Source organism: Rousettus aegyptiacus, unplaced genomic scaffold, assembly GCF_014176215.1.
Source record: "Rousettus aegyptiacus isolate mRouAeg1 unplaced genomic scaffold, mRouAeg1.p scaffold_m13_p_18, whole genome shotgun sequence".
NCBI classification, from domain to species: domain Eukaryota; kingdom Metazoa; phylum Chordata; class Mammalia; order Chiroptera; family Pteropodidae; genus Rousettus; species Rousettus aegyptiacus.
In genome coordinates, this window is record NW_023416293.1 from 7,885,493 (window position 1) to 7,898,711 (window position 13,219).

A 13,219-nucleotide genomic window follows, 5' to 3' on the forward strand; every position below is an offset into this window, starting at 1 on the left:
TGACCCACAGAATTAGTCATTTAAGAGTATTTTTTGCTTTCTCATTTTACTGCTCTAAGTCGTGTGACACATTTCACCTTCCTTACATTAAAATAAAGGACTGTCGAGTAGATTCTCATTCCTCTTCTCCTATCACCCAAATTGCCTTTCCATCATCATTTCCGTAGTTTAGATATTTTTAGTCTTCTGTCTAAACTAATCTTTTTTCTTTATATCTTCTACTTCCAAATAAGTACCACTCACAGTATCCCGCATGGTTACGTGTCATTTAAAGACAAGTTAATTAATTCCACACACTTCACTCTGAGATAGAAACCACAATAACATTACTCTAAATTCACTTTTCTAACAACCCACTCATTGCATTCTTATATTCTATGTGCATTAAAACAATACTACTTGCTACTTTAAATATACGTGGTATATATAAATATTTCAGTTCATTTGTGTATGTTAAAATATAAACCTTTGCCACAAAAGACCTATTCTTAATGTTGAAAACTATCCATATGTCAAATAATGTTTCAGTCTATCTTTTTAATGAAAAGTTTTATTAATCCTATGAACCTAATATAATTGTTTAGCCAATTAATTATACCTAGTTAATTATACGTATTCCAATTCTAATAGTTATTAAACACAATTGTATAATATTATTATACAGTTGCTTTTATTTTTTCTAATGGATATGGATGAGCATGGGTTTGTCTCAGTCATATTCATATTTGCACTTTACCTAGCATTTCTCTTCCAAATAGGAGACATTCAATAAATGTTATTTGTTTGAGTTGAAATAAAAATGAATAATAAAGTGACTGTATAAATTCTAAGAGTACTTTTCCTGACCAATTTATGGGAAAGTTAATTGAAAGAATGAGACGGCTATAATTGTCAAAATATTTGTAAAGTAGACTTTTTCCTAAATGCTAAGTCATAATTTTTATTAAATGAACAGATAATGGTCAAAAGTCAAAATTGAATTTTTTAGTTAGAATACATCAAAAGTCATAAAAATCTAATTTTTTAGTAAATAGCAATTATGTATTGACCAAATTTTCCTTTACTGCTATGCTTGTTTTTATCTACTGATTAGTTTGAATATTTAGCATTTTTATTACTTTTCCCGTGTAGCAAGAAATGCTAAAATTGAAACTATTTTTTTTCTTGAAATATCATAATAAATGTAAAACCAATAGAGATCCCCAAATATCAATTGTAGAGTCTTATTTTTATTTTTGATACATTTTTAAGGGAGAACAACTTTACTAAACTTGCATGCGGAAAAGTAATATATCGTATATCAGGGCTCTTTTAATACATGGCGTGGACATGAACTGTGAAACAGCTCGTCAGTCCATCTGCTTTGCGGCAGGCAGGTGTAAGGCGTGTGTCACCAGGAGCGTGTGCTGGACATCAGCAACTTCCACCGCTCTTTGACCAGCTCTGCAACCTACTGCACGATGATGTTTATGTAGATGTGGGATGATGGTCTATGACTGAAATGATAGTATTGAAAGCTATTTGAAATTAAATGGTGCAAAATAAATGCATGCATTTTTTCAAAGGCAGACAGGCTCTATCTTTGCTGTGCAAAGATAACATATTTTCTGGTCAAATAAGTCAGAGCCAATCAAATAAGTTTAAGAAATAAAATCAGATCATCTGAGAGAATCTGACACCTCTATAATTTCTTGGACTCTTGAACATTTCATGGAGCCAGCATACACTGAAAAGAACTATGAATAATTGCAACTTTATAGACAAGTAATTTTAATGATAATTTTCAATACGCATCAATCCATAACTTGATGTACTAAATGTTTGACCTTTTCGAGTACTGTAAATACGTGTTAAGTTTTTTCTTTTATCTAAGTAAATGTACCTGCTTTTCCTTCCAGGTCTGCAAGCACTCCTCCCAGACTACCTGCAGGAGCGTTTTGTACAAGCTGCTTTGAGTTACATCGCTTGCAATTCAGAGGGAGAATTTATCTGCAAGGACAATGACTGCTGGTGTCACTGCGGTCCCAAATTTCCAGAATGTAACTGCCCCTCCATGGACATCCAAGCCATGGAAGAGAATCTTCTTCGAATAACTGAAACCTGGAAAGCCTACAACACTGACTTTGAGGAATCAGGTAAGACATATGTTTTAAGATAACACTTTGAAATCTTGCCAAAAAAAGAAAAAAAAAAAAGACTATATTGAAAATATCATTTACCCGTCTAGAAGAAATTGTTAAACTTGGAAGGGATTTTATTTAGCTTTTTACTATACTTTCAAATGGGCATGTGTCTTGCTTTTATTGCTGGTTATTCAGTATTTTACTGGGAGCATTAGTGGTGCTTAGTGTACTATTGGCGCTGGAACCTCATCTGCTCTTGAGCTGATATATTAGTCATTTTGTACAGAAACTCCTTGCCTTTCTCAGTACAAGAATTTGTCACATGACACTTCTGATACCTCTCTGGACTTTTCTAGCGACCCCTCATTTTACTTGTGAGGAGAAATGCAGAGAGCAGCTGGTTTATACCTCCTTTCCGTTAACGTGAATCCTGTGAATGTGTACCTTCCCTTCACAACTTATTTTTAAATCAAATTTAGACCAGTTTTGATTTGATAGTGTTCCTGGGTTTCGATTTTCATTATCTCTGAATGTGTGCAAGTGTTTTCAATGTTTCTCACTGGAATCATAACCTGTGATAATCTCCGTTTTATAAATCATTGAACTTTAAGGAAAGATGAAGGATACTTTGACATAAAATAATATTGATAAAATCATATGCAATAATTCATACTAAAATAATGAGAAAAATCCCCAGGGTATAGTAACAATAATTACATATAATTTAATCAAAAGTGTTGGACGTAGCTTACTTTTAAGTGGGTGAAAAAGGTTTTAACTGCCAATAGGTCAGATTTATATGTTTGAATGTTAAATTCCTCTGGTGATTCACTTACCCAAATACTTAAAAAGTGACAACAAAATCCAGCATCCATTTACATTCAAAGCACCTAATAAATTGGGCACAGAAGCAACATATCTCAGTAAAGGCCATATATGATAAGCCCACAGCTAACTTCAGAGAAGAAAAAAAAAATACAGTTGATGGGTTTTAGCGAAGCATCACCCTTTTATGGAGTGGAATCACCAAATTATAGAATAAAAGGATAGGTGAATAGATTTGGGAAGAATTAATACATTTAGGTTTCCTTAAGATATATTTTGATAAAAAGAGTAGATAATAAATAACCCTCCTCAATTTTAACAAGCATTCTATATATAAAAATAATTTTATTTCTGTAAACAGATAAAACTGGAATTGAAGATCCTATTCCCTTGATGCTGTTAGGAAACACAATTTCTAATCTCAAAATGTTCTTTCTAGTTTTCCCAATAGAATACTAAAAAAAATCATGTCTTACACACCTAACATGTTCTATTCATATAAAATAATATGGTATTTAAAATAATTATGCAATAAAGCACTTTTAGATAAATTATAATATATAGTAGTCTCCTCGGGTTAAAGTTCTAAAAAATATTGTTAGGTTTTGATAGATTAGACCAGGGAATCATCTGCACCCCCCACCCCCATATTTAAGGAATTTACAAAGGAATGTGACCCTTTTTATTTTGCCTCGAAAATATATTTTAAAAAGGAAATCACCAAATGAGCATTTGGGCTTTGGTTATCAGATAAATGTAGTAGATTGAATTAAGTTTACATTTCCATTGATAGAAACTAGAAAGGTGAATAATTTTTTTAAAGTTATATCTCTAAACGTATACTAGATAATAAAAATAAGAAAACTAAATGGAATAGAATTTCTGACAGTGGATATAAGCTGGAAATTCACAACTTGACTCCTTCTTTTCTTCCTTCCTTCCTTCCTTCTCTTCTTTCTTTTTACTTTTTGAATTAATTTTCTGAACATTTGCCAATTATTAGATTAATATAGAAGCTGGAGAATTTGCATTTTTTCAATCAAGGAGTGGCAGATAGATGAAAAAAAAAAAAACAGCAAACTTTTAGTGGCTCTGGACCTGGAGTGACCAACTTCTAGACCCAGTGGGCCTAAAGATGTTCAGTTTTGCCACAAGGTACTTGTTGAATTTTAGATGATACTAGATGCTAAAGAGCTATTTGAAAGCCTTTGAAAGCAAGATGAAGTTTACCACAGACTTTTAGGTGGCTAAGAACAAAAAACTCTCTAGAGGGAGGGACTCAGTTGGCACTGAGTTTCCTCAGCTGTTTATTCCTGGGGGCACATTTATCAAGTCTGGGCAAAGTTAGACGCTGAGAACCTAGGATTAGCCCCTAGAAAATGTTGCTATTCCAGGGCAGATAACCAAATAAACAATAACCCGCCCCCTCCAAAAAAAAAAAAAAAAATGCAGTCGTGATCAGTTGAGTAGAGAAAACAAGACTTAAGGTTTACACGCATCTCTACAGTCTCCCCTTGAAGATATTTGCCTCATTTAGAATTCACCTGTGGCAGATGACTAGCGAGAGAAACTGGAAACCTATGAGTGATGGAATTGATTTTGATGCTTTGCAGTGTTACGGGACTGGAGTAGCCAGTGCTCACAGGGTCCTTCACAGGAGGTTGCGAAGGCCCTACCCTAAGAATGGGGGTGAATCAGAGACTGAGTCCTGTATGCTTACACCTCAGCATCGCTGCAGCTCAAATCCTCACCCACCCAAAGGACTTAATTCTACATAGATCAACTCCCTGTCATGTCTATTAAATATGAAGAGGGTGACCTCTTGAGGATGAAAATATTTTCTCATTCCTCTACAGTTGTTTTTTTTTGTTTTTGTTTTTTTTTTTTGTTTTTGTTTTTTTTTAACAAATGATGGACAAAGACCCTAATTTACAACGTCAATGAGGAAACGAGACCTTATGGCCAATATCAAAGAAAAAAGAAAACAGACAGTAGATGTAAGATGATCCAGATATTGAAATTAGTAAAAAACATGATCAGATCATTATTATTAAAACGTGCAAAAATATAAAAAATAAAAATAAAGGCAAGGAAAGTCAAAGTAGCTGGAGATATTGAAAAGTTCACCAGAGATTTGGGGGTCTATGAAATGGAACTACTCCAAAATAAGACAGAAAAGTAGAAAATGGGAAAAATCATCTGGGTCAAGTCGACAAATGCAGTTTAAAGGGAAAGGTTTGGATTTTCTTTTCAATAAAAATCATGTTGGTCCAGGTATCATTTCTCCATAAAATCATCTATTGTATTTAAGTAATTTGCATTTAATTTGAGGTGATCCTACTTAAAATATGAATTTTACCATCTGTCATCGATAATAGAGCTTTTATTTTATTTTATTTTTTCAATGTCAGTGTATAGAAAAAGTATGAACCCAAACTTTTTTTTAGTTTATACGTGTTTAGTAAAACCACCTTCACTTTTCCACACTCGGAACTAAACAGCAGGTAAAATAATCTTGACTCCTTTTAAAACTAGTGAAATGTATGAAAGAGCACATTTGAAAGTTTCGAGAAGAGTTTTTATTTTAGAAATTCTTTTCTTTTTTTGGCCTAATACGATAAACGAAATATAAGAAGCAATGAGGCAGATGTTGCGTTGGGGAACAATCTAAAATGTTCTCACCACCCACAGGCTCCTGTAAGTTGATAGACTGATTCTAAGTACTTTGATTGTAAGGAAATGCACCGATTAATTTTATTTCCATCATGGCTGGGAAAGCAGCGATACTGCGTGCAAACACACTCTTCAAATGTTTCCTTGAATTTTAGGTCCCATAATAGTTATTTATGTATATTTATCTATATGAATGAAATTAAAATCCACTGATAATCTAGAGAGACAATACAAATTGGGGTGGAGTTTGAGTTCATTTTCAAATGTTTAATTCAACTTTATTTTTTTAAGTGCACATAATTAACATATCTAAAACGTATTTTTATTGATGTTGAGGAAAAATCAGAATCTAGGAAATTTTCTCAGATACACACAGCAGCATAACATGTGGAAATGTGTGAATTGGAGTACCCACAGTCACAATATAGAAGGTAACCGCGGTGTCAAAATCTAGGTAATGCTACAGAAACGCACAATCGATCGTTCTCTGTGCAACATGACCGGGATGACTTGCGCGTATTTTTCCCTCACACCCCTGTTCATCGTGCGTTGGCTGCAGTCTCCTCTGTGTCCTCGCTCCAGGACTGAGGCCCACAGTGCAGCCTCCATCTGGAGCCATGTGTCACCGTGACAGAGGAATACCTTGCCATACCTTGCCAGGAACAGTCATTAGTGACGGAGCTAGCATTCCATTTTCTGACATTTTCTCTGGCACTGCAAGTACGTGATCTTCATTCCTGGTTACCACAGGCAACAGTTTTACCAGATGTTTCCCCACCGCTTAGCGCGGGTTGTCATCATTCCAGCCTCTGATAAAGTGCCCTTGACACATCCACAATCCACTAAGTCATTGTCACAGCTGGAGGCTTTAGCTTTCTTCAGCGCAGCCTCTCCCTTCCATTTTCTGCTCCCGTATCTGTATAAGTCAAGTTCAGCTTGGTACACAACAAAAACACCCTTAAAATCTTAGACAGAAAGCAAGTTCCTTTCTCGCTTGCGCTGCACGTCCACAGCGAGTTAGCGGGAGCTTTGCACTGCCTTGTCCTCACTCCTGGGTTCTGGCCACAGGGCGCACCCTCTTCGGGAGTGGTTCAGGTCTGGAGGCAGTGGAAAGAGCCCCGTAAATCATCACTGGCCCCTGTCGAATTGCTGGGAATTCACATTACCTATGACCACATTCTATGGCACGGCCTGATTTTGGAGGAAACAGAGAAATGCCATTGTACCATATACTTAGAAGAGAAGATCCGGAATATTTGCGAGTAGCCAAAATGTCAGTCCCAGTTGGCTTTTCAGGTACAAGCAAGTAAAAACATTGTGTTTTCCATCATCTAGCCATATAATCTTAGGTGGAGACACATGTCTTACTCTTTATATCTGAAATGCTGCAGTCTTCTGTTTTATCAGGGAAAGGAGATGAATCCATTGTTATGTGAACTTTGACACATTCCATCTACTGTAGCCAACTCTTTGCCCAAATTAAATAGCTGGATAGCGGATAAACCAACTTTATCAGTAACAAGCTATGTGATCATTAGCAAGTCATTCAGTGTCTTAAAACTTTAGGCATCTCATTTGTCATTCAGTTACCTTATTTAGGCTAGAGGAACAAGACACACAATTCTCATTTGAAATCAACTATCACGTGTAGTATTGCCTACTCATGGGTAAAGCCTTTTGGCATCACATGCTTATATTTGTAACATACTGTTTTATAGTGCTTGGTAATTAGAATATAAGAGTAAGGGAAAGAAAATAAGCTTTTTATAATATCAAATCCCAGATGATGATTCTCACAATGCCTGTGTATGTTTTAATTCATTGCGATAATCTGCTCCTTGGGCGTACTGTGATTTACAGATGTCCCCAGCACCAAGGACAGTATTCAGCTTCCCTACTGACATATCAAAACCAACTTTATTTTCACTGATGTTCTTTTTTTTTTCTGATTCATCAGTGCCTGGCTGTTTCATATTTGATATATTACGAATATCACCTTTGCCGTTACCAAATTTTATCCTGTACTTCAATTAATTTTTTAACATCATCTGAAATAAGATGGCTGTAGAGTGTCAAGCAGGTGTTTTATGCAACAATTCCTGATTCAGCTCCCGAAGGCTTTCTGCCAAATGCCATCTCCCCATTCCAGTTTGCCTGATGTATTTCTGTACCTAGAGTAGTGCCATCATCCCGTCTAAAAACAGTTTGATGTTTCTCGAGGGCAGAGAGCATCATTTTTCTTTTTGTCGTTACACAAAAACTAGTAAAGTGTGCTATATTTAGCAGACACATTGTACATCACAATATACGTTGATCGATTGACGAGTGAAATAAAATATATGTGTGGCCAGACCCTGCCCAGGCATCTGATACGATCTGCCTCACTCGCCGCCTCTTGGATCGTCACGGTAACTGCTGCACCATCCGTCTTTTTAGTGGGCATATTCTAAACAACCGTTCTAAGAAACAAAAATTCTTCACCTCTGTCATGTGTATATATATTAGCCTAGGGATCGTGAGGGAGGTTTTTCATTTTTTTTCTAGCACTCAGATCTGAAAGGCATGAACAACTCCCTGCTTTTCCCCTCACGTAAGATGGCAGATTATGTAGATGCACCAGAAGACAGTAAAAACACTTTTTTTTCATCAGTTTGAATATATTTATTGTGAAGAATTCTGTGTATGTTTTCTAAATATCTCATAGACTCATAATTTGGTCAGCTGTCCAATTTAGACTAAAATAAATCATTCAAGGTTTTGATTCACTATTATAAAATATAATAAATGACAATTTTCTTAAGTGTTTAAGGTTTGATTTCTCACATAGATGTAGACTGGTAAAGAGAGATTAATAAATAATGCTGTGTATTCAGAGAATTTTGACTTGCTACTGTACAGTTGGTTTTAAAAGAATATGCGTGATGACTTCTGAATTGTGTGAGCTTTATGTTCCACTTCGGTCCTTTTGTTAAAAATGCTTATTCATTTCGACTACAAACTTGAGGAAGCATTGACAAAGGCCATTAGTGATTTCATAACTTCTACAATTACCTTATACCCGTCACATAGACTTTGCTAAAATCTTCTACTGTGGTATATTTAGTGCTTTGCATTTAACTATTCCATTGTACAGATTTTATTTTTAAAAAGCATTCTTATGACAAGTAGTTGTACTTATTCATTTTTAGAGAATGTCCTGTTTACTTTAAAAATTCATCACTTGGCTAAAGCAAATAAGTAAACTCTATCTGTGAGACAGTTAATTTTGTTATCTTTTACATGAACTGCTTTGTTGGTTACTTCACTGATAAACGATGACAGCAATATATGGAATTTTAATATGGACTTTCGGATACATGTAGATAATTAATGATTGAGCATTAGAAATTAACAAAAAGCCAAGATGTATCCTATGAAACCTTTGTTGGGTCATCAAGCTTTTATATTAAATATTTAAAGTGCATAACAAAATTTCCAGATTGCTAAATGAAATTGATGCATCATATAGCTGCCATTCATGATCTTCAGGAAATATTACTGGTTCTCATCCTTATGGACAAGTAAGGAAATTGACCTCGAAGCATCCTTGGAGTTAGATAGAACCATGTGACTTGTTTGGATAGAGGACATGTGAGAGGAAACAAGGCTGGTCATTCTCTAGAGCAGGGGTCCTCAACCCCCAGGCCATGGACTGTCACCGGCCCCAGTCTGTGTGGCCTGTTAGGAACAGGGCCACATGGCAGGAGATGCGTGGTGGGCAAGTGAGCGAAGTTTCATCTGTATGTGCAGCCGCTCCCCTGCGCCAGCATCACCGCCTCAGCTCCGCCTCCCTCAGGCATTAGATTCTCATGGGAGCACTGGCCCCTGGTATCAAAAAGGTTGGAGACCACTGCTCCATAGCAAGTCTTTAAAAGCCAGGCACCATTGCTTAGTTTGCCTCCTCAGCCAAAGCAATTTATGACGTTCCAGACGGTGAAGACTCTGACAGCATATGTCACCGCAGTGGGACAATGGACAGTAGATCCCCAGCCACCGTGAGGAAGATGCGTAATATGAGCAAGATACAGATCTTTGGTGTTGAAACCTTGCAACATGTTGGTGGTGATTGTTACGCTGGGAAACAGCCTATGCTGACTCACGCATAAGAAGACTGCTTTTATTTTACTGTTTGATCAGTTGCTCTAAGAAGTCATAATCATTTGTTATGTTTTTCAGATTTCTTATATAATGGGTTTAACAGGAAGTATATGGACCATTAAGACACATTTTAGGTTTTCTGCCATTTACTCTTTAAATACTGTGAACTATAACATTATGATTGCATTTCATTTTCATTTTACAGATTAAAAAGCCAGGATTAACATGTTAAATCACTTGTGCATTATATCTAATATGTGGTAAAGCAAGAATTCAAGCTCAGATGAAAGTATGGTTCTTTATACTAAGCTCTTTTATGAGCGAGCAGGTGCTATAATAATGTAGGGAATCCTCACCGGTACATCACAGCTTGTATCACCTTTATTTGCATTAACTTAGGCAGTTGTTTGCTATGACCTCGAGGTTGTAAGAAGCCCCTTTTGATCAAAATCGAATACATGTAGGCAACGCACAAGGATAGATTCACAAAATGGCATTGCCATTGTGTGTTATGCATATTGATATGAAATACGATATTGAGAACTGCTTCTGTATATTTTAAATTCTCCTAAATACTGACAGTAAATTTTATATTATCATCATTTGCTTATTTTATCATGACATGATGGAAAGATCTAGAGCTAAAAAAGATACTGTTTTTATTTAGAGTGACTTGAGCCCCACACAGGGGCCTGTAGCTTGGTATCAGACTGTGGTGAGGGTGCTTGTAATTACTTTTAAAGGTGGGAATCTAAGCTGTAACACTAATGAGAATAATATTTATATATCTCAGACTTCTTAAAAATATATTTATTTGTTCATTACTGTTACAGTAATTCAAGATTTTATATACATTGATAATTGCAAGTTTGCGGAGCATAGTCAGATGACTTACAACCATTATTTATTCTATTTGCAAAAGACACCTTTTTTTCAATTTCACCAGCATGTCTTCCAACTCCTTCCTTCTCTTAGAGTGACACCTGTAGCTCTCACATAGCATACGCCGGGTGGCTAAATGGCCTGTCATTGAGCCTCATTTGATTTTTGTTATCTTGCTAGTGTGACTTAACAGCTAGCTGTGTAGAAGAAATCACCCTTCTGTTGGCAAAAGTCAGTGCTCCATTTAAGGAGTTGACAAAGTGTTAGTGGAAAGATCTTGAAGTTAATTGGCAGCAAAACAAATGTGTGGTGGTGTGTCAGATTGTCAGGTAGCCGTGCCGTGAGAACGCTGAACAAGCGTCTTCCTAGGAAGGCTGACCAGAATGGCCGCACTGGCTACGCAAGATGACATGCACGGGATAGCAGGGTGCGTTTCCTCACACGCCACCAAGGCATGAAGTCAGGCCTCTTAAAACGGACAGGCGCTCGAGTGGCCAGTTCGTCACATGTTCTGTCTGATGAGGAATCCTCTGCTTCGTGCAATTTAGCACTGATTATTTAACTCCTCTTTCCAGCAATGGGCAGCTCAGTGAGTCACAAAGCTGAAGAGTATGTGTTTGAATGGCTGTAATTATAAGATGACTCTTATGTATTTTGAAATTGCATTAATTCCTCACTTTTCTGCAAAAAACAACATGCCACTGTGTGTTAAATATGTGTAACTAACCTCTGTCCAGTTTTCTCAGTCTTCCTCTCTATCCGAGTACAAACATCTACTCCCCCTCCCATAGGGCAGCCTTGAGGGGTTTGCATCCAACTCTCACATCTTCCCTGCATATTTTTTCTAGTAAATTCCATGTTGCTGCTCTCTTAGGTGACCTTTATTTCTAAACCATTAATCTTCTTGGGGTAATCTTGGTTGGTCAGTAGTATTGAGAACTAAACAGATCACAGTGATATACATGTGGATTCAGGAATGTTCAATAAAATAATTATACTTTATTGTAGACATAACGCAGACTAAGAATCTGTTAACTTTTTGGCAGTTATGTCATGCTGTTCATACACATTGAGTTGTGATCAAACGTTTTTAAGTATTTTCCACATAATCTGCTGGTAACTCAGATCCCCCTTTACGTTTATTTTCACTCAGACTTTTTTCTTAAGTAAAAGCTGGACTTCACTTTTTTTTGATATTCCTGCCATTGTTGCTCTCTTTGAGTACCTTTCGGATTCTGATTACATTCTGGGTGAAAATTGCCTTTTGCGGTTTCTTATGAATCATGGACACTTCGTTGTTCACTTGTCTATTTCAGCAGAAGAGGGTAGATAGTGGAACACAGTCATAAGCCACACTATGATGTCCTTGTCATATGCCACATTTGGGTATCCCTGCCGTAAGCCACACTCGGGTGCCCTGGCATTTGAGAAAATGTCCATACTGATGTTAGTAATTCACGTGACCCTTTGCACCTTACACTTGGTAAATCTAAAACCACCTCCCATGGCTTCTGTAGTTCTACATACAACCCACTGGGTAACGCAGTGAGCCCTAATCTGGTCCTAATTTGGAAACTGCTCACTCGTAAGATTATTTTAGGCTATGGATTCTCTTGTGCTAAGCAATAGGTCAACTTATTCATCTAAGTACAAATATATGAGGATTTCTTTTTAGCCGGATGCTATCCCCCGCCTTCTCATTCTGCTCTAAGTGATTGTCTTGGAAAATGTGTGGTCAGTCTTCCTGCAGGGCAGGAAACTCTCTTACCGTTCTATTCTTCCGATAAGACTTTGAGGCTTATGCAACTCATAGCAGAGGTCCATGGCATCACTGCGATGCTAAGCTGTGTTCTGGGTTTGGAAACAAAAAGTCATGAAGTAAAATGTATGGGAGTTGGAGAGAAAGGATGCACCCCTTGCTTGGCTGCAAGCCTGATCCTAAACCGATCTGGAGGGACGGGAACATAGGCATAACGCCCAGAATAACCTTGCACCCAACGCCGGTTGTTCTGTCAGGCAGAGCAGGCAAGGTGGCAAATGCCCTCTGGAGCCTCAAGCTCCACATCAGCGGGGTTTCATCTGCCCTCTGCACTGCGCCTGCCCTCAGCTGCCCCTGCTCTTCACCAGATGCAGGCTGCTGGGCCAGCCTCTCCCTGGAGCGCCGGCTTGGTTTCTGTACGCACGATGGGCAGGGGCGGCCGCAGTGAACTGTACCCTGGCTTCAGAACCTTCTGCTCAAAAGGGAACATGCCATTTATGTTCACTTTTTTTTTTTCTTTTTCTTTTTTTTTTGGCTAAAGTAAGTTATTTGGCCAATGCTGAAGCTAATAGGGTGGGAATGTATTATTCATCCATAAGGAAAGATATGACAGAAAAAGGGAGCAACTATGGATAAATACACATAAAACCTATCACAATTCCTATGAATTTTGATTCACCAAATTCAGCTGGTGTCTGAGTTTAAGAAGGAAAAACAACCAGCTTGAACCAATGCACGCTTAACATCTACTAACTGATAGTTCTTAAAGATTGTCATCATTCTTTTCATTTTAAGGGCGAATACTTTTTATTCTCCGTGA

At 37.2% G+C, this 13,219-nt stretch overlaps 1 protein-coding gene across 6 annotated transcripts in view; it reads left to right on the forward strand.

Annotated features, from left to right (window-relative positions):
• BRINP3 (BMP/retinoic acid inducible neural specific 3) overlaps window positions 1-13,219 on the forward strand; it is a 295,934-nt gene that overhangs the window by 216,386 nt on the left and 66,329 nt on the right. For all 6 annotated transcript variants that reach the window (XM_016122669.2, XM_016122668.2, XM_016122667.2 and 3 more), the window contains one exon: window positions 1,899-2,135. In XM_016122669.2, coding sequence (XP_015978155.1) covers window positions 1,899-2,135 — 237 coding nt within the window. The remainder of the gene's footprint in view (window positions 1-1,898; window positions 2,136-13,219) is intronic.